This window comes from Macrotis lagotis, chromosome 8 (assembly GCF_037893015.1).
Source record: "Macrotis lagotis isolate mMagLag1 chromosome 8, bilby.v1.9.chrom.fasta, whole genome shotgun sequence".
NCBI classification, from domain to species: domain Eukaryota; kingdom Metazoa; phylum Chordata; class Mammalia; order Peramelemorphia; family Peramelidae; genus Macrotis; species Macrotis lagotis.
In genome coordinates this window covers 48,847,906-48,870,760 of record NC_133665.1, presented here as the reverse complement: position 1 = coordinate 48,870,760, position 22,855 = coordinate 48,847,906, and the positions used below count along the sequence as shown (strand labels likewise).

At 34.8% G+C, this 22,855-nt stretch overlaps 1 protein-coding gene across 2 annotated transcripts in view; it reads right to left on the bottom strand.

Moving 5' to 3' along the window:
* Positions 1–1,717: 1,717 nt before the first annotated feature.
* Positions 1,718–22,855, bottom strand: part of ADCY9 (adenylate cyclase 9) — a 248,917-nt gene continuing 227,779 nt past the window's right edge. For both annotated transcript variants that reach the window (XM_074196856.1, XM_074196857.1), the window contains exon 10: positions 1,718–14,154. In XM_074196856.1, the coding sequence (XP_074052957.1) occupies positions 12,963–14,154 (1,192 nt within the window). In that variant the 3' untranslated portion in view covers positions 1,718–12,962. The remainder of the gene's footprint in view (positions 14,155–22,855) is intronic.

The following is a 22,855-nucleotide window of genomic DNA, read 5'->3' as shown; positions in this document are numbered from 1 at the left end:
ATATGTAGTTTTCAGAGGGGAAAGAAAGCCTCTTTTATGGTTACTTTTAAACTAAAAATGACATGACTTTGTATTTTTACATTGGTCCCTGTGTTTCAATATACATATGTGTTTATTTGTATATAGTATATGTGCATATATATATATATATATATATATATATATATTTGTAATCAGAATTGCTGAAGCCTACCACTCAGAAACATATGTAGGACAGATGGATATTATATTCACAAGATAATTAAGAATTCTAGTGGATTTAATTTGCATCTAATTTTGATATTTCCATAAACTTGGAAGCTGTGAAATTAAAATTACTGCCTGACACAACAGTGCAACAAAAATGCTAAATTTAATCTCCCCCAAATCTTGATGGTTAACAAATCATAAACTAAAATCAACATCATAAAAATTTTAAAAAAAGTATCTGCAAGGTGTTTACATACAAACCTCTTTGGCAATTTGAAGCACATAAGCTTTCTTACTTTTTACTCTTATTAATTCATATTTCTCTCTAAAAATGATTATTTAATGACCCTTCCTATCATCAAAATCTGGCTAAGAAAATTTTTTTAGTTCTGGTGGAAATGAAAGGGAAAAATCTAGTTCATTCACAGAATATGTTTTTTAATCATACTTTCTATACAAAACTATATATACCTACTATCTAATTCTGTAACTGCATTTTAACAAGGATTAAAAATGCTTGAAATCATACTCAAAATGTAAAGAAATACACCATCAGTCAGTGTAGGAGACTATGATCAATTCCATCTTCAAAAATAGTTGTCTGGTTACGACATTTCTAAAGCTTGTGTACTTCATTTTCAGCAGTCTTTGAACCTCGGTTAGAATCCAGGCCATGGAACATTCAAGTCTGATTGTCTGGTAAATCTGGCTATGAATGTATGGTTACTTACCTTTCCTGGATCTGCATTGTTTCAATAGCTCCATTGGCAAAATTAATTTCGTTCTTCTTGTTTTAAAAAAAGCCCAAACGAAAATACATGTTAGGTGACTTCTCTGGCTGCTGAACGAAATCTGGCCAAGCTAGAGAACTTTGTTGCTCCAGCAGAGTCAATCCACCACAGCTATGTACAAGCAAGCCAGCTTGAAAAATTCTTAATGACAGATTAGCTCCATCTTCCCCTTTGTGGCAGGATCAAAGCTGTGGAGGAGAGAAGGGCCTCTCTGTCCCCTTCTACATCAGCCTCTTTGCCTGGGCTCCTGCCTGGGGAAAGGGAAAACTGAACCACAAGTCTCTAGGTGCACATATTTTGTATGCACGGGCTGAGCTTCCCAAACCAGCAAAGGTGAGATGACACTGTGCTCCAGAAAATTAATTCCAGGTTGGTATTTCTTGTGCCCTTCAGCACTTCTTTCTCCCTCCAGTAACCAACCCAATCTGGATTTTTCTTTAGATCCTATGCATAAGTGCAGTGCAAGAGGCCCCTCCTCCTAAACTCCCCCCAACCTTCTCTATCAGATTGTAATTTTAAGCAAGGTCATATTTAATACACTTAAAGGTTCTTCCATTTCCATCTATGAAGTTAGGATATTATTACTGATAACAAGGGCTATGTACCTATGCATCTGCCTTATGTTAAAATAGGATCTAATCTGAGTTTTATAAGTCAATGTTTTTGGGGAAGTAAATCATTTGCATTTATCACAATTTTCATTTGAAGTTATGCCAAATGAAAACAACAACAACAAATTTCATGTTAATTACACTGTATTTTAAATTATTTTCCCAGCTTTTCTATAGCTATAGTGTGAAATTTTCTCCAATACAGTAAAACATTATAGTATACAATTGGTTACAAGGTCTGTAGTAATGAGTCAAAGATCATGGTGTGTTTATTCTATATACAGATATAGCTTAATATTTCACAGATACAACTTCTTAGCTTTGGTTGTTGACAAAGCATAAATATTTTTGTTTGTCTTTTTTTACAATTAGGCTCCTAAATAGCCTCTTCCCCAAGGTGAAGTGAAGCTTCAACATTTCCCATCAGCAGTGTTTTCTAACCTTCAGTTAAGGGGATGAGAGGGTGAGAGTGATAAAAGGATTTGCTGGGAATGAGAAAAGACCATTACCCACAATTTCTAGAAAATGGGATTTTTCTTTTAAAGAAGAAAACTAGCTTTGCTTTTGGAATTGAAAGGTTGTTCATAATCCAGATGACTTTTTTTTTGCTCTTTTTTTCACCATTTCACGACCAGCACTAATTGTCTTCATGGCTAAAGTCCCTGGCATATATGATATCAGTTTCAGTACACAACATACAAGCCAACTGCTAATCAAACAAATATTTGAACAAGCACAACACTCATTCCCACATAAGACTATCTGAGTGCATAACTTTAAAGTAACATAAAACAGTATAAATCTCAAGTCATTCCAATCTCTCCTGCCAGATCTCCGTGAAATGATGCTTTAATGATGTATCTCATCTTCTACATGTGATAACTGCATGTCATATGGAACACACAACAAGAATCACAAAGTTACCTTTGGTATGAGTATTAACAATATCTGAATTGATAAACTGTTGTTTTAATTGCCCTTCAGCCTCATACCCCAGAAGCATATAACCATGAAGAAATCAGAGTTTGAATATTAACAAATTATTAATATATTTAGGGAATATTAGGGCTTAAAAGCATAAAGTAGTTAAGGCTCTGGTTTTTAACTTATTACTTATTTATGTATTTCTTATTACTGCTTCAGTTGACTATTCTAAGAGGATATAACAAGAGGCCCTGCTCTTCATACACAGTAAGATGGCTTTATATGATTGGAAATGTAGAGTTTTGACAAGCTTTTGCACTTGTCAAAAAAGCAGCAGTGAAACAGCTCCTCCTCATCTGGGGCTTAATTGAAAACTCTGGATTTTTTTTTGACTAGTGGGCTTTTTTTAAGGGGTTGGACTTCCTAAACTCACACCTTCTGAGCCCCAGGGCAGCTTCTTGGGAGGTATTGTTGGGTCAGAAGCAAAACCAGAAAATCTATTCTGGTTTGTAGCTAATTGAAGCAAGGTAGACATAGGTAGAGGAGCTTGCTTCTGTGCCCAAGTGACTCCCAGGAGTTGTTTCCGCTAATCAGACTTCTACTAAGCACCTAAGGGAGTTTATGGAGAACTTTAGGGTTAGGGGCTTTCCAACCTTGTCTTTGTTTAAACTTCTCTCCCTAAACAGAGGACCAGAAGTTTGAAAATGATGTGAGGATTTGGATTTAGGTTGGGCAAAGTGCAGCAAATCAAGGTGCTCACTGAGCAAACACAAAAGACTGCAGGGGATTGGCTACCCTTGATTAGTGTTTGTAGGATTGCTTTTCTAAACTTCATTTAGAAGTATAAGGAGGAGGTCACTTTTCATAAATGAAATAGTGCAGGTCTCTGAATGTACAAATTGGCACTATTAGGGCCCTTATAATACATAGTAAGTTTGCATTGATGCTATGGGAGTATTGCTGTGGATATTGGCAAAGTAGGGCATGTATATATGGAAAGAAGCCTCTAGTTTAATACTAAGGAAAAGTGTCATGAGTTCTTATAAATTTCCAAGATAATATAACCTGAACCTGAACAGCTAATTTCCTACAATTTGGCTTGAGCCTGCCATGATAATAAAAAAAGACTTTAAAATATGTTTTACAAATAGAAACTGAAAAACACTGTAAAGCATTATTTTCTATACAGGGAAAAGAAATTAAAGATCTGAGAAATTATCTATATTTAATACTTTGTGCCCCTTAAGACACAAACATGTTCTCATTTTTGAGACCTTGCCTTGTTTTTTTTTTGTTGTTAACATGTTACCACTATATTAGATATTAAAGGTCAGCCACATTTTGATAATTCTAGAAAATTTCCATTAGGAAACAAAGAGCCTCCTAAAAATGCTAAAAGAAAGAAAGTAACTCTAATGGGACATGGGACATGATTTTTGAGTTCCCCTCACAACCCTAGCAGTCCTCATCTTATCTATCTGATATGCAGACCCAAACATAATATTCTCTATAACCAGAATGGAAAATGGAGTCATCATTACTTAGTTCTGGATATGATAATTAACATAGCCTTTTGTCACATTAGATTTAACCGCCCCCCCAATTATGCTACATTGCTGAATGTTGGCTTGGTTCACTAAAATCCCAATATCATTTACACATAACCTTTTGTTCAGTTACATCTGCCACATTTTGAATTTAGGCAGTTGAGATCTTGAATTTGTTGTTCAAATAATCAGTCTTTCAAAAAAAGTGTAAAATCAGAGATAGAACCCTCAAGTGGGAATTTGTATTTTACCTCATTTGCCGAACTAATTTTTATTTTCACAACTTTAAATGTGTCATGTCTCTTAATCTACCACCAGAATTGGATTCTCAGCTTATTGCTCAGGAAAGAATGGAGGCCCAGAAATTAGATGGATAGTTTTTTTTTGGCAAATAGTTGTTTTCTTGCTATAAATATAAGCAGCCTGGTATAGTGGGAAGAGGTTGAGGTGGTGATTCAGTGGGCAATTCTGACTAAGTCATTTAATTTCTGACCTGTTTTCTAACTTTTAATTAAGTGAATATATGTTCCTTAACTACTTCACAGACATATCAGAGGAAAGAAAGTATTTTTAGCTCCTTGGGAAAAAGTACTCTACAAATATGACTAGTATCCTATGCACAGGTCTATTTTTATGAATTGTCTGTTTATAGGATATAAAAAGTTTCTTGTGTCAAAAGAACATTCTGTCTCATATAGAGGCATAGAATCCCAGAGCTACAAAATATCCCAGTTTTTCTAGTTCTACTCATTCCTAATAGTAAATCACTATAAATTCTCTAATAAGTGGTCATCTAGCTTTTGCTTAAAGACCTCCAGTGATATGTAATACCTTCTCCTGAGGTAGCTCTTTCTATTTCTGGATGGCTCTGTTAGGAAGTAAGCCAAAATTTATCTGTCTGCAGCTTCTATACATCCTCCCAGCTCTGCTCCTCAAGTGCCAAGCAGAACAAGACTACTTCTGTTTCTATATGAAAATCATTCACATATTTGAAGATAGAGATCATGTCTTCACTGTATGCCCTTCAGTTCTTCTCCAGGACATAATTTTTGAGTTCCCCTCACAACCCTGGCAGTCCTCTTCTTATCTATCTGATATGCAGACCCAAGCACAATATTCTATATAACCAGAATGGAGAATGGAGTCATCATCATTTAGTTCTGGATATGATACTTAATTAACATAGCCTTTTGTCACATTAGATTTAATACCCCCCCCTCAATTATGCTACATTGCTGAACTTAGGCTTGAAGTTTACTAAAATCCAAATATCATTTACACATAACCTATTGTTCAGCTACATCTCCCACATTTTGAATTTAGGCAGTTGAGATCTTGAATTTAAGTACAGAACTTAACACTTACTCCATTAAATATTATCTCATTAAATTAGAGCCATTATTCTAGGCTACTGAGACCTCCTCGGATCCTGAACCAATCATGTAATGTTAGTTACTCCTTCCAGCTTTGTATATCCATAAACTGGATAATCATTTCATTTATCATTTCACATAAATCATTGTTTAAAAAGTTGAATAAAACCAGACCCAGGAGAAAGTCCTGGGACACCCTACAAGAGAACATGGAAATTGGTTGACAATCCTATAATTAACATTCTTTGGTTCCAGTCATTCAACTAGTTCTGAATCCAACTGATTGTACCATTATCCAGATCATGTTTTCATCTTGTCTATGAGAATATATTGGAAGACTTTGCTAAATATCTTACTGAAACCTAAGTCAGCAATATATGTCACTGTCAGTATGAATATTTCCTCAGTTGTGTGTGTGTGTGTGTGAAATTTTGTTGTGTTGATCACAGTAGAGTCTATAGGAATAGAACACAATTATCAAACACATAGGGTTTGTATTGGGTATGTCTTGTGAGTCAAGAGTCAAGAGTCAAATTTGAGAGGTTTGGCTGCAAGACTAGCAATGATCTGGTGCCAGATGATGAGTTGGGTTGAAGGCATGGCATTGGCTGGCACAGTTTAGTTTTGCCCTCAATACAATTCCTCTGTGCTTTCAGATAATATTCCACTACTTTACTTCCTTTGCCTTGAATATTACTCTCTCAATTCATCTTTTCATACTCTCCTTTTTTCTTTTTTAGAGTTAGGTAAACATGTCATATCCATTCCATTTTTTGCTTTGCCTTTATGACAAATTTTTCTTTATCAATCATGTGATTGGGACATCAATCTGGGACACAGGTTGAAAAAAATGTTGTTGAATAATTTCTATGGGAATTGCATTCACCATATATAGTTTTGGTTATCTTTGAAGTCTACATGAGAAATATTTTTTAAAAATAATAATCACAGATTCTCAAATCAAACTAATGACATATCAGGATTTGTGAACTCAAACTGCTGATGGGAATGTTAAAATTATATTGTTGGTATTCAAATATTGATGAAAAACTTAACATGAAATATGCCTTCTGTAGATAAAAGTTGAGACCTCTGTAATTTAGCTACAATATTTCAGAGAGGGGAGAGAGAGAGAAGCCCTTTGCTAGAAGGAACATTTTTCCTGAAAGAGTCTCATAGTGAAAAAAATCCATCTAGTTCACATTGCACCTTTTTAAGAAAGATTCAGATTTAAATAAAGTTATGGCTTATGTATAAAACTGTGAAATGTGCTCTTTATTACCTTGGACATCAACTCAATTTTGGTTGCATTTAATATATTTTATCTATTGTTATTGCCTTACAATAAATCCTGCAAAACTAACTACAGGTCTTTGAAAAGACTTCAATGCCACTATTAGATGATATGGTAGATATTAGGCCACTGTCAAAAAAATCATGTAGAAATTTTCACTTAGCAGAAAACTCTACATTTTCATCAGCAGACCACAGGACCCTTTAAAAGGAAATTAATTTAAAGCATGGTTTCTTTCTGTTCTGTAATTTGTTTAATAAATTGAGGCCTCCTAAATTTAGTATCCTGAATAAAAAGAATAACCGTGTCATTTGACTCCATCTTTCACCTACCGGGAAAAACTTTGATTAACTTCTTACTGTGAGTTTAATGTTTAAACTGCAAGCTCTAAATTGGTTGGGTAACTCTGTAAGTATTTAGATGACTTTGAGTAAAAAGTATAAAAGTTTAATTTTAATCAGAAGAAAAAAATTATTCCTACTCCGTGTCATGATTCACATTTAGTTTATACTATAGATAAGCAGCAATAATTTCCCCAAAATTATGGTTTGGGATAGACTATATTTACTATTCCTTCAAAGGCATTCAAAGTCAGCAATAATTTTTTTAATATATTGGAAGCAAATAATTTTACACAAGGATATTTCTACTGATATAGACATTTTGGGGAATTTAAATTTTAACAAGGATATGTATGTGTGTGTTTCTTAATTACTTTTTCCTCTAGTCAATTTGCTTTTCCTGGTCCTTTGGCACTATGTTCCAAATGGGATCAAATCAATTAAACAAAGATTTATTAAGTGCCTACTATGAATAAGGCACTATGTAGGTCCAGGGTACAAGAATAGTTTTTTTTTTCCAATAGGGAAAAACATCATATAGAAGGAAAAATATTTGAAGGTGAACAAGGAAGGACTAATGAATGAGGCCTATCCCAATTCAGAGGCTGCCTCTCTAGATCTTCTTTGAGATTTTTGAAGTTCTTGGATTCTTTTTTGAAAGCTGTAAACCAGAATTTGAGCAAGAGAGAAAACATATTACCATCCTCTTCAATAAATCTTTACAAGGCCTAACTGAAAAGGTTTTTAGGGAGACCTAATGGAAGATGTCATTTCTGTTATTATCAATATATCATAGATACTAAGTATTCAAAGGATGATCAGTTGGATGCCTTCTCTCTCCAAGCAAATTATTGAGGCCCTGTGGGTCTATGATCCTATTTTTTTCCTACTTGTTAGTTCTCTCAACAAGCACCTAAAAGCTCTCTGCACACACTAGGATTTCAGTAAATGTTTGCTGGCTGATCAGAGAAAGGAATTCAGAAGAGGGCATTATACTATGCCTGGCAATATTTGGCTCTAAGTTTTTCTATAGTCTGATTAGATGTGAATGAAATCACCCTGCTGGCTACATGGCTTCAAATCCTGACTCTGCTCCTTACTACTTGTGTGATTGTGGGTAACTTATTGAACCTCTCTTGAGTCTCAGTTGCCTAAACTGTAAAATGAAGACAATAACATTTGTTTGACCTATTTGATTGCTGTGAACTCCTTGTAAACTTTACAACATTAGTTAAAAGTGGACCAAAAGTTAGTTGCTGTTTAGGTAGGGGGAACGGTTACAAATAGGAGTTAAATGTCACAGGTATTATTTTCTTATGTGTCATGATCATTAAAGTTTTTTAAAATATACATTTACAAATAAAACATTCCCAGGACAATGCCAACCAATGCCTATTAAAAGCGAAACAAAAAGAAAACACTTTCTGACACAAGAATCTTTTTTTTTTCTTCACAAAATACCTTTTAAGTATTGAGGGAAAACATTAGCATGTTATTTCAGTCATAGAGAGCAGAAAACACAATAATATTGTCTTAATGCCTACCACAACACCATCCACTTCAACATGCCAAGGTTTGTAATATTTAGATTTAAGTGTATTTGAATGTATGTTTCTTTAGTGGATGAATTTGGAGATGATAAGAATAAATTCAAAAAATACATACGTAAAAGTAAAAGACAAAACAGTATTTGCTTCTATTGACTGCAATGCAGGTTCAAGGCATAGAGTAATTTTGGAAACATTTGATGTTTCTTTGACATTCTTACCTTAAAACTCTATAATGTACAAGGAAGTAATTTTAAGAAAATGCAATTATCATAGCCAACCTCTGTAACATGTAAAACACACTGGGCTTTTGGTTTTTCATGTCACCCACAGGTGCTTTGTGTTTAATCTTTGAAAATATTTGATTTATTCAGAGATTTTTTTTATAACTAAGTATAATTGCAAAAGAAAAGCATCAAGTTTTTAAAGAGGAAAAAATGCTGTACATATTCTATGAAAAACTATGGAAAGCTTATTAAAATACTTAGAAGAGTCAGCTTAGCATGGTAGAAAGAATACTTTGACTAGGAATCAAGAGGCCTGGCTTTACGGGCCCACTCTGCCACTTACTAGCTATGTGAATTTTGGCAAGTCACTTCATCTCTTTTGTGCCTCAGGTACCTTTTTTTTTTTTTATAAAAGAAGACAGTTGGATTAGTAATTTTTGATATCCCCTCTGATTTTGATTCTACATATTATCTGACTTGGAACAAAGAAGAATTTGGTATCAAATGCAATTCTAAATAACTTCTGGCACACATTCAAAAGCTATTGCTTCTAATACTAGACTCATAAGACCAAATAAGAACCACACCAAAGAACAATGCAATGAAAGAATAGCTACTAGCATTTTAGATCAAAGTTTAGAAGCATGCTCACCTATATGAACCATTTGCTCAATGCCATTAGGATTGTACTCATGGCTATTATACTATACAGATTCTGTGGTGACATAATGAGGTAAGTAAAGCTATGGTTGCAGGTTCTGTGTAAGACAACAGTGACTTAGAGATATGGAAAAGCTGCCCAGACTGGCTATTTAAATAGGCTCAGGAAACTTTTTTGGAAGATGTCATTATAAACTTTAAGGTAAACCTTCCTTTCAGACCACCGGGTACCCAAGTAACACTTCCTTTCTGTTTGCAGGTCATTAGTTTCATTTTATGAATGATAATAAAAAAAATTTTGTAAAAATAATACTAGCTAACATTTATATAGTATTTTAGTTTTGCAAAAATGCTTTTAAACATATTGTCTCATTTGATTTTCATCACAGTTCCATTAAATAGGTACGATTGGTATCATTTATCCTCTTTTTACAGATGAGTAAACCGAAAGAAACTCATAGAATTCATGTGACTTACTTATGGTCACACAGCTAATACCAGAAGATTGATGCAGACCTAGTTCTCTCCTTACTCTCAATTTAACACTCTATTATATGTGGTTTCTTTTTGAAAAAAGGAAACCCATTTGAAAATAGAGCAGCGAATACAACCTTAATAGAATATATCATGATGGTTCAAGCAGTTACAATGGGTAGAATTTAAACTAACCAATCATTTAGCTACTCGTTGCTGCAGAGACTTTAGAGTCTAGTGATTGGAGATTAAAATATCCATCCTCTGTAATACTGAGAGAAGAAAAACATCCTCAAGAAAAATACCTTCACAAAAGCTCTTATTTCCACAACAAAGGAGAAACTCACAAAAGAGATGGTATTATGTAATGGAGAGGGTGCTGAATTAGGAGTTGGGTGACCTCAGTTTGGATCCTACCTTAAATTCTATGTAATAACCATAGGTCTCATTTAATTTCCCTGATCCTTAATTTCCTCACCTGTAAAACAGGGATAATGATATTAATACTATCTACTCCACAGGGTGAGTGTGAGGAAAATCTTATTTAAATCTGAGTTATTATTATTATTATTATTATTATTGGTCTGGACCTCTGATTCCATTCATGTAGGGATTGTGGAAGCTCCCCCTACCAAAGCAGATCAGCAATTCATCAATAAATTATAGTTTATTATTATTATTATTTCTTAAGAAATAAAAATAAAATCTGCATTTTTTGGAAGAATACATTCTTTACAGGCAAGAGGTATTTTGAACAATTACACTTCCTTCAATAGTGGAAGACCAACAAATTGACAGGTAAAACCTGAAGGAAAATATTTCTGTTATTGTTAATGATGTTATTGCCCTACAAAATAAACATTATGGATATAAAACTGTACTTGTGGGTACCCATTTTTGTATTCTTTATGATTAAACCTGAGCTGTGAGTTAGATGATCATAATCAACATTTCACTCAGTGGAGAACAACATTATGAGAACCAAGAATTTGGTAGGGGCGGTTATAAGAGTATTTGAATGAAGTGACATGATGGTTAATCAAAAATGGAATCTTAAATATATAAGTAGCTTTCTCATTATTTTATGGGCTATATTTTGGTATTGCCTCCGAAGTATTAATAGCCATTAGAGAATCTATAATCTGGGTTCAGTTTTTTTTTAAGTTTTTTGCAAGGCAAATGGGGTTAAGTGGCTTGCCCAAGGCCACATAGCTAGGTAATTATTTGAGTCCGGATTTGAACTCAGGCACTACTGACTCCAGGGCCAGTGCTCTATTCACTGTGCCACCAAGTCACCCCCTGGGTTCAGTTCTTAAGAAAGTTTGAATTCAAGGTGGAATAAAATAATTACTAGAGATTTCTCATATTTTCTTTGGCTGATCAACTCAATTTTATACAAATTATTTCATCTTATAGAATAGTGTAAGAACAATTTCAATCTAAAACAGGTGAGACCCAGGTTAAGGGAACTCATTTTGTGTGTCCCCTCCTCTCCCATATCCTCCAAGTCTGAAAAAATAAAGAAAAGAAGAAATGATTCAAATTTGTCTAAACAATGGGAATACTAATATTGGTGACCAATTCTTGAGCTTCTGAGCCCATGATGATAGCTTTTTATGTACATCCTGAAATGGAACAGAGAAAGCATTTTGATCTCAATACCTACAATGAGCAAAGAGGGCAAGCACAAAGCTTGCAGAATGTCAGAGTGCAACAATGTACCACAACACAAGGCCTGAGGGCACTGGGCAGGAATAGCATTCCATACAAAATTGGAAGCTGGGGTTTTCAGATTCAACATGCGATGACTTGGAATCCACACCTGCTTTTATGTAAATACTGCTCAACATCCTCACAGTGGTTGGTAGCTAAGTGGCTGAAATACTAACGGACATCTGATTATTGTTATATTATAGTCTTTGAAAACAAAATCTAATTCTCCTCTATCAATATCCCTATCCCCAAACCCATTTCCAACCTAATCACACTTATTGAAAATAAATAAATAAATAAATGCAACCCTAAGACATTTATTTTAAGTTCTTCTCTTAGACACACATACTTCAAAGACATTAACTTTGAACTTGAAAATCCCTTAGGATTAAGGATCCACTAAAGTGAAAATGGCTTCTTTGATACTTGATGGTCCAGACTCAAGATACTCTGTTACTTATTTGCACTTTGAAAGTTGCCCCAAAAGAGATGAAGTCTGAAAACCACAGAGTATAAGGAAAGTGGCACTTCCAATATACACAATGGCAAATATGTGTTTTCAAAGCATCTGCAAGAGGATGGAACCACCACAATTACATTACTGACTTTATCTAAAGGAAAAGCCACTGTGGAATCAATACATTTCCCAGCTCAATACTCATTATTCCCTTTCCTTTAACATCCCTTCTCAGTACATTATTGGCACTTTTATATCAATTTCATATATGCAAGTGTGTTTACATAGAAAGGTCAGATGATTGTAAAACACTATTAGATATATATATATATATTATATATATATATATATATATATATATATATATATACACACACAAAGAAATAAACAGATCTCAAAGAGTTGTATTAGCCAAAAAAAGTGTCTTGTGAGAAACAACAATAAAAATGATATCTTAACCACAGCTTTTGTTTTAAAATGCAATTGATACCCAAAGCCATGATTTCACCAATGGCCTCTGTACCTAGACTTCAAGGCCATGGAATATACCTGAAGGCACTTATTATCCTCCACACTGCTGAAAGATAATTACAGAAAGAGGTGGGAAGCTTTTCAAGGAAGGGAAGTGAGGGGAGAGAGATGGATGAAAATGAACCCTGAACATCTATGATCCACACAGAAGTCAGGGTTTAAATGATAACATAACACCTAGGCACTGGAAATGTGTCTCTTGAAAAGAAATACAGCCAAATTGTAAATATTATTGTGTTTCTATAGAGAGAGCACCTCATGCAGCTAGCTCTTTGTGGCTGCATCATACACTCTTTGAAATATTTAGCTTGGTTAGCTCATTGGCTTCTTCAATCCCCATTTCTTCACAGTCACTTTTTTCTATAGCTTTGCCAAATCTACACCTTTCTTCTGCTTTTGCTGGATCTTTCCGAGGTTTCTTAGAAGATAGGTGAACATCCTTAGCTTGTGTATTACTATCAGAACCATAAGGTGTCTTGTCAGAATTGTGAACAGAAGGCACCAAGTTGGCAATCTCATCTGTTGGAGACCGTCCAATGCTGCCATCTACTTGAACTCGAATGTCTGGTGATATTGATAATTGGTGATGTGGCACAATCCCACTGTCCATGCATTTTGGATAAAGGTAAGTTTTCATTTGACCTTTTCCTTTTACATTTACTGTACCCCTGTAGTCAAATTCATATCCCATCTTGTTCAAGATATGGTAGCTCTCTTCACTCACCTGTATGCGGCACTCAACTCCAGTAGTATCCATCCTGCTGGCAATATTCACTGTATCTCCCCAAATATCATACAGTAACTTTGTGGTGCCAATAACCCCTGCAGTGAGGGGTCCATGGTTAAAGCCAATTCTAAGTTTAAAATTAAACCAGAGCATGTTGTTGTTGAAGTCATCCACAACTTGCATCATTTCTTTGGCAAATTCAAAAAGGGTTCGTAAATGTTCATGTGGATGGTTGCTGTCTTGACACTGGGAGGTGTTAAGACCCGAGGCTGCCATATATGTGGCCCCAATGGTCTTAATCTTTTCAATGTTGTTATAATCTGGTTTGCTCAACAATTCATCAAAGTCCCCAATCAATTCATTTAGGACTCGGTAGCACTCCTTGCCTCCTTCATAGTTCTCTTCATAAAATTCACTGAAGTTGACAATGCTGGCAAAAATTACTCCTCCACTATCATGGTTTTTAGAGTAGCTCTGGGAAACCTTCAGCTGCTCTGCCACATGATAAGGAATAATGTTTCTCAGCAGCCAGTCAGCTTGATCTCTCATACTCTGAATTTTGGTGCGGTGAAGATCAGCCTCTACATTCCCATGATAGTGAAGTCTATAGCTGACTTCAAATTCTCGATTCAGGAACCAGACCAATAAAAGCAGCAGAAAGCAAACGAGTGTCACCTCCTGGCCAATTAGGTCTGCTGGTTTTTTGCTAAAATTTGGCATTGAAGTGTTGCATGGATTCTTCCTGGAACTAGAAAGCAAAGAGAAGAATGGAAAACAGATAATCAGAAATATGTTTTAAGTTTAATCAAAATTTCCAAGTATAGAAACACAACAGTTAATAGGCATTTAGAGAGGATCATTACTTAAAATAGCTATTGAATTCCATTTTTTTTTTACCAGATTTAATTTAGGGAAGTGCCAATGAGGAGATTCTCTCTTCCAATGCACATTAGTACTTGCTCTATAATTCTAATCTTAACTGCCCTTAACACAATCTTCAACTAAAGATTCAATTCAGGTTTATTCTGGGAATGAAAAGACCTAAGAACAATTTGAGATTAAATTTTTATAACTGATTACTTCAATTTGACAATTAACATATGAAATGCTTCCTATAGGGGCGGCTAGGTGGCGTAGTGGATAAAGCACCGGCCCTGGAGTCAGGAGTACCTGGGTTCAAATCTGGTCTCAGACACTTAATAATTACTTAGCTGTGTGGCCTTGGGCAAGCCACTTAACCCCGTTTGCCTTACAAAAAAAAAAACTAAAAAAAAAGAAAAATGCTTCCTATGTGCTAGATCTGGGGATGAATAGGGAAAAACACAACAATCCCCTTCCTTAGGGAAGCTTAAATTCACTTGTGGGATGTAATATGTACACAAATAAATACTCTTCCCATTTATACTATTTATATCTTACCTGCACATAATTATTTGTATTTTGTCTTTCCCATTACAATGTGAACTCCCTGTGAGTATATTTTTCTCTTCCTTTGAATTTCTAGGACATAGTATGATGTTTGGTGCACAGTAACCACTTAATAAACATTTGTTGACTGACTAATATGAGCTGTAGAGACCGCTAATGATGAGAAGGGTGAGTATAGGTTCAGAAACATGATCACAGATTTAGAGCTGAAAGGGACCAAAGGTCAATTAGTCCTACACCCTCATTTTACATATAAGAAAGAAGAGGTTCAGAAGTTAAATGAGTTTCCCAAAATTATAAAAATAGTAAGTAAAAGAGCTAAGACTCAAAAACCACTCTCAATGACCTATAGGCAACAGTCCCTGAACTGAGTCTTGAAGACAGATTCGCCATCAGCACTACCACTACTTGCTTTCATATAACACTTTAAGGTTTGTAATGCAATTTACATGTTACCTTGTCTGATAGGGATATAGGAAGCATAGCTAACAAGACATGGGGGACAATTTGCATATATATGGAAGGAAGAGATTGAATGCCAAGTATAAAAACAACTAGTTTTAGAGTTTGGTTAAAATACTTAGTATCTGAAAGAGAATGAAAAATGTAATGTAGGTCTGAAAAGAGAGGCTGGATCTAAATTATGAAAAATCTTAAAAACAAAGCTGAGAGGTTTGAATTTTAACCTAGCAGCAGTAGGGAGTCACTGAAAGTTTTTTGAGAATAAGTTGACATGGTAAGACTTTTTTTGCCTTAGGATAATTATTTTGGCAGCTATGTTGAAAATTTTATAAAGAAGGAAAACTGGAATAAGGAAATTCATTGCAAGCCTCCTACAATTGTCTTGCCAAAGTCCAACTCTGATTTTCACTGGTGTATAGGAGGTAACCTTAATTATATATTCTAACAGTTCCTACCTGTGAAAAATTCAAGTAAAATATTTTTTTATCTTAGATTGATTCTAACTGAAATTATCAGAAGCAATTTTCATTTTATACTTTTATGAAATCTTTTTTTCTTTTTTATTATAAAGATTTTATTTAGAGTTTTAAAATTTTCCCCCAATCTTACGTCCCTCCCCCCACCCCCTACAGAAGGCAATTTGTCAGTCTTTACATTGTTTCCATTGTATACATTCATCCAAATTGAATGTGATGAGAGAGAAATCATATCCTTAAGGAAGAAACATAAAATATAAGAGATAGCAAGATCAGACAATAACATATCAATTTTTTTTCCTAAATTAAAGGTAATAGTCTTTGGTCTTTGTTCAAACTCCACAGTTCTTTCTCTGGATACAGATGGTATCCTCCATTGCAGAGAGCCCCAAATTGTCCCTGACTGTTGCACTGATGGAATGAGTGAGTCCGTCAAGGTTTAACATCACCCCCATGTTGCTGTTAGGATGTACAGTGTTTTTCTGGTTCTGCTCATCTCACTCAGTATCAGTTCATGCAAATTCCTCCAGGCTTCTCTGAATTCCCATCCCTCCTGGTTTCTAATAGAACAATAGTGTTCCATGACATACATATACCACAGTTTGCTAAGCCATTCCCCAAACTGAGGGACATTTACTTGATTTCCAATTATGAAATCTTTTTCAAAGCATGCTGGTATAACTGCTTGACTGACCATCCTGGCTGTTAGAATAAAGATCTGTAGTTGGTAAAATTTTAAATGTTTTGTGAAATATAAATTTTATATTAATTTTCATTGATATATACATAGATGAGACTATACTATAAGCAAAAAAATTTTATGAGTGTAAAATTAAGTAATGAAGTCAACCAATACTTTGGGCTAGTTCTAGAGGCATTTATAAATTTATTTATATATATTTCACAAATTAATATTCAGTTAGCTTCAAAATTGGTTTTTCATTCCTCAATTATTCTGTTGACAAAGAAATTAATGTAGCATTTTTCAAATGGAGGTTTAGTGGAGGTGAAAAGAAGTTCCAGAAGAAATTTTGCAGGTATGGAGGGGCTGGGGAACTACTTGAGAAACTGAACAAATCTACATTCAAGGTCAGATGGAATATATGAAGAACATTTAATTTCCTCCTCTTGCTTGTTTAGGAATGAATAATGCCTACATTTTGCTGTTCTGATTTTCTTATAGTGTAACTCATTTGTTTAATTATTAATTATTGCTAGCAGATAATTAATAAAAAGGGTCAGTGGTACTTTCAAATGCCAAAGATTGTTCCTGATGGCTTCTTGATGCTTATATGCCCTTGGAAGAATGCTTGTTTCTGATAGGTGGCAATAAACTCTGATTAACAATTAATGAGAAGAATGAATATTATAATGAGAAGCTGGGCCCAATTTAATGAGGACCTGGGAAATAGGACTTTATTATGTCACTTTTAATTCCAGAACACCCCCAGTACTTGACGAACTAGACAAAAGATCTATTCCTCATCCAAGCCTAAGTACAAAATGGGCTTCTCCAGTTGAAGTCAGAACAAGAGTGAGGAGAAAGTTAATCCAAACTCATTATCAACAATATTCTTCAGATGTTGACTTGATCCAGTACAGAATGAGACATAATTGGTTATCTCACAATCATTTTTCTTAGGGACTTGTTCAGTGTTACACAGCTAATAAGTGTCTGACACATCATTTGAACTCGGGTCTTCCTGATCCCATACACACAGTTATGATACCCCTCACTTCTTGCATCTGATATACATGTGTCACACAATCTTTATAGTGTATCTCTTTTTCCAAAATTAAATTTTCACAATCCTCACATAGAATAATTTGCTCCATACAAGATAGATTTATTTTTCCTTGAAAAGTACTAAAACAGTCCTTGAGATGTAATTGGCTCAGACTGCTAAAGGCTTGAACTAGTAATGGAGCTTTCTTGTGTTCTTAGTATAGAAGCCAGAACAATTCTCACCTGGCTCCTGCCTCAGGCTTTTGGCTCACACATCAACAACAGTACCAACACCAATACAAACAAGTTACACTCACCTACATCAGAGCTGTATCCTTTCCTCTGAGTATCCTTCCCCTGCTAAGACTAAACAAATCTCTCTTAGTTAACCATTCTGATGAAACCCTTTAAGGGAGATTTTTTAAGTGTGCTAGTAAAGGAATAGAGAAAGAAAGGAGAAAGAAGAACTGAATATTTCTTGAAATAGGGCATCAAAAGTGAAATTGTTCATACAATAAAAATTAGGAGAGAGAAATAGGAAGAGAAGACAAACTTTTTGTCTTTTAGCAATTGCTCTTTCTCTGAGGGTCACTGGTAACTTTGTTTTCCATCTGCTTGGTTTCCAACTGCTTGGTTTCAACTCCAGGGAGTATCAGCTCATGACCTAAAATCTCATCACCACGCTGAATGACTCAGTTTTTGATACTTAACAGTTTCTTAACTTCCTCAGTTGCCTCTCTCCACAACACTCTTTTCCAAATCTTCCTTTATAGAGGGTTCTGAACTTTTAGAAGTTTCCATCGACAGCTCTTTTTGGTTTAGACTTCATGAAGTAACATGTGTTCTCACTGGCCACCCCCTGGTGGCTTCTTCCCTCCTTTCTAGCTTCCTTTTGTGGGTTATCTTCATTCATTAGACAAAGTTCTTACAAACAACAGAGTGGCACAGTGGAAGCATGCTGAGCCATAACCCAGAGGTCAATGGATCAAAAATCATCTTCTGTTAGCAATTTGGGGGCAGCTAGATGGTGCAGAGGATAGAGCACTGGTTTTAGAATCAGGAGGTTGGGAGTTTGAATCCAGCCTCTGACACTTACTAGCTGTGTGACCTTGGGCAAGTTACTTAAGTTACTTTATAGTTATTTGAAATAGTTTCCATTTTCTTATTCCCTCTTGGACTTTATAAGGGATATAGTTTTATCTCTTCTTTACCTATCTCACATCCAAGGCCCTCTCCAGTAGTCCTGATTCATATCTGGGAACTGGACCCAGATGGTTCTGGAGGAGAAAGTGAGACTAGTGACTTAGTATAGTACCCCCTCACTCAAATCCAATTTATGTACTAATCCTGGCATCACTTCCCTGACACTGTGGTCTTCCAGAATGAAGGCAAACATTTTCTCGCTGGCAGGGACTATCCTTTTTCTTATTTGTATACCAACATTTAGCACATAGAAAGTCTTATTAAATGTTTATCACATTGAAATAAAAAAAGACTATTTGTAGGATGAAGCCTATGAAGGAGGAATAGGAAATGTTCTGCAGCAGGAGAGGAGTTGGGAATTTGAAGAAATTAATAAGATTTTGATTTGAAAGAGAGCCCAATCCCTCCTTTTTTATTGTGGGGGGGGAAATAAGATCTTAGATGGACTGAGTAGCTTGCTCCAGGGCCTGCAAGTGGTGCCTGGTAGACAATGCATTTAACTTCAATTCTTTGATTCTAGATCTGGGGTTCCTTCTACCATACCAGATCAACTGCTATTTATACTCAACTATAATTCTTACCTCATAAATTGATGTTTAAATGAGGTTTCAAAGACAATGTTCTCCCCAAAAAGAGGTAGGTAGGAGGAAAAATGGGGATTCATTTCCCTGGACTGGGCAATAGAAGGAAAAATAAATCTCATTCTAAGAACAAAGATAATTCATTTATGGGAGCCAGAGGCAGGGAAACATCAGATTCTAGATCATCCTAGAAAGGGATCCTTAGTAGAGAAAAGGATAAGCTGAATTAAAGTATGTTAGAAAGGGGCATGGAACATAAAAGTCATTTATACAAAGAGATGAGGTGATAGAAGGGGTAAAATGTTCACTGTACAAACATAATGTCTATACAAGATATAAGGACTAATAGACAAGTTTTATGGGTTGTCTATTCAAGTGAACAAAGGCATTCTTTATCTACTTGGTTTCTTTGGTTGAAGAGTTAAGCCAGATTCTTTTTTCATAATTATAGATATTTTACTTAGGATGTTGTACAGTGTCCTAGGCCTCAATGCTATCAGCATGATGTCATCTATAATAAGAGTAACTGGAGGATGTCACCATTTATAGAGATCCCCTTTCAATTTGGATATTTAATGGAATATCTTCCCATGGTAGAAAACACAGAGAACACATATCTTTTTTATTTCATATACTGCATACATACATACATATATGTAAGTAAGCAGAGGGTCATCAAAAAGATATTTTGGTTGTTTTATCATTTAAGGAATCATGATTTTGATAATTGTATTTGGGAGAGGTGAGGTTTTACTCTATAGAATCAAATATCTTTTTACAGGTAACAAACAATACTCACTCTGAGATCTTATATTCACTATACCTTTACTTTATACTTAAGTCTGTTGTGTGATTATTAACAATGTAGTCTTCCCAGAATTACTAATAAATAGTTACAAAGATTTTTTAGTAAAAAACTGAAGCAATATATAAAAAAATTTTCCCATAACAGTCAAATTGGATTTATAACAGATAAAGAAGAATGATTGAACATATATATTAAAAGCAGAAACATCCAAAACCACATAATTATCTCCTGCAGATGCAGAAAAAAGTGTGACAAAGCATTGCCATTCATTTCTTCCTAACAAAGAAAACCTCACATGACAGCCTTAAAAGTATATACATGAAACAATCTTTTTTAAATTATAAAACATAATGAACTAAACCAAAAGGCAGGCATCATAGCCAATGGGTATACAGCAGAAATTTCCCCATTAAATACAGGAGTAAAAACAAGATGCCTACTCTTCATACTATCATTTGATGCAGTTCTTTTTTTTAGTTTTTTGCAAGGCAAATGGGGTTAAGTGACTTGCCCAAGGCCACACAGCTAGGTAATTATTAAGTGTCTGAGACCAGATTTGAACCCAGGTACTCCTGACCTCAGGGCCAGTGCTTTATCCACTATGCCACTTAGCTGCCCCTGATGCAGTTATTTCAATGCTAGAAACAGCAATAAGAAAAGAGAAAGAAATTAAAACCATAAATATAAGTAAAGAAGAGATAAAACTATTTATCTTATAAAGTCCAAGAGGGAATAAGAAAATGGAAACTATTTCAAATAACTATAAAATACATGTATGATGATCAAACTACTAAAACATACAAAATAATTTTATAGATTCCATTACAAATTGCTCTCCAAAGTATTAGAGAATAACTTATCTAGCTGCAGGAAAATTTAGAGCATGACTGGGCTTTATCAATATAAAAATGATACCAAAGTTAATTTATAGTTTTAAAGCTATACCAATGACTTTTGGTATAGTAGCCAAAATATATGAACAAACAGATCTCAAAGGAGAATTGCAAACTATTAACAATCATATAAAAGAATGCTCCAAATCACAACTAGTAAGAGAAATGCAAATAATAACTCTGAAATTTCATCTCACACTCTGCAAATTGGTAAAGATAATAAAAGATGGAAATAATATTAGATTGTGGCTGTGTAATCTAATCAAGATTAGATTAGGTTGTGGAAAGACAAGCATATTAATACTGTTGGTGAAACTCACTATTTTGAAAAGTAATTTTAATTATGCAAATAATGTAACCAAAATATTCATATCCTTTGACCCAAAGATTCCACTACTAGGTTTATGCCTCAAAGAGCTACTACTAAGAAAGTCCCCATATTCCTTTAGCAGCACTTTTAGTAAGAGTGAAGAATTGGAAACTAAATATATAAGTGCTGATTGGGAATGGCTTAACATACTATGATATATGAATGGAATGGAATATAATGGAATATAATTATATAAATTAGTATGATAGATACAGAGAAGCAGGTAAAGATCTATATGAACTGATGAAGAAGGAAATAAGCAGAACCAAGAAAAGGATATAATCAATAACTACAAGCCTGTAAATGGAAAAAAATCCATAATTTAATGTTGCAAAATTGCAATGAATATGAATGGCTACAAAGAAAATAGGAAAACAATCCTTGTACTTTATTGATTTTCACTAAGTATGATGTATTGCATATATTTTCAAATTTTTCACTGTATTGTTGAATTTTGCTGAGTTTCTTCCTTCCTTTCTTTTTTCTTTCTTCCCCTCCCTCCAAAATATTACCCATTATATGGAATGGATCTCTAGGAGAGGAGAGACACTGGAGAAGTTTTGATGATATAAAAAAATCAAAACATGTTAATAAAATTTATTCTTTAAAAAATGAACATTAGGAAAATAATCAGCACAATTAATTAGTCAGTCCATCAAAAGTATTTATTAAGCATTTGCTGTGTGACATTCATTGTTCTAAGTGCTGGGGACAGAAAGAAAAGCAAGACCCTATCATTGGTTTTTAAGGAATTAATAGTCTAGTGACGGAGACTAATATACAGATAATATTTACATAGAGGAGAGGGAAGGTACTAGGGGTGTGGTAGGGGGGAGGCCTGGGAAAGGGAGCCTACAGAAAGGGTTTGAACTGAATCATGAAGAAGGAATGAGATGTTCTAAGAGGGAAGTTGTTTGCATCAGGTGAAGGTTGCTCTGTCTCCCCCTCCCTCAGCAATCTTGCAAGTGCCCACTGCAGGCAACGGGAATCAGAAGCTAGAGAGCAACTCTTCCCTCTTTAATGGAGAAGTACTGGGTTGTGCTTCTGAGGATGCAGAGCAACCAGAAGGAGCTTTCCTCATCCCCTTCCCCCAGACTTCTGACCCAGATTGCATTGGAGCTACCCATTTTTTTTTCTGTTATCTTTTTAGTGGTTTCCTTATCTGGGCTTTGAAGGTCTAAGTCAGGTGGATTGATAATTTATTTGGGAATCGGGGTAGTAATACTTGCTATAAATGACCTTGCCTTTAATTAATACCTGTCAAATAACTGTACTATGTTTAATTTCTACCACCCCCTTCCAAATCATATCATTAGACTTCAAAGTCTCTGTTCCTGGGCAGGACCAAGGATTTCTATTAAACTGGTAGATAATTTCTTTCAGGTCTTTCTTTATCATGTGAGAAGGAGGTGCTCACCCAGGGGAAGAAGGTGATTTAAACCCTGTCGCAGGAATCTGTTTCCTTACAAATGAATTACAACCTTACAAACTCAGTTGCTTGC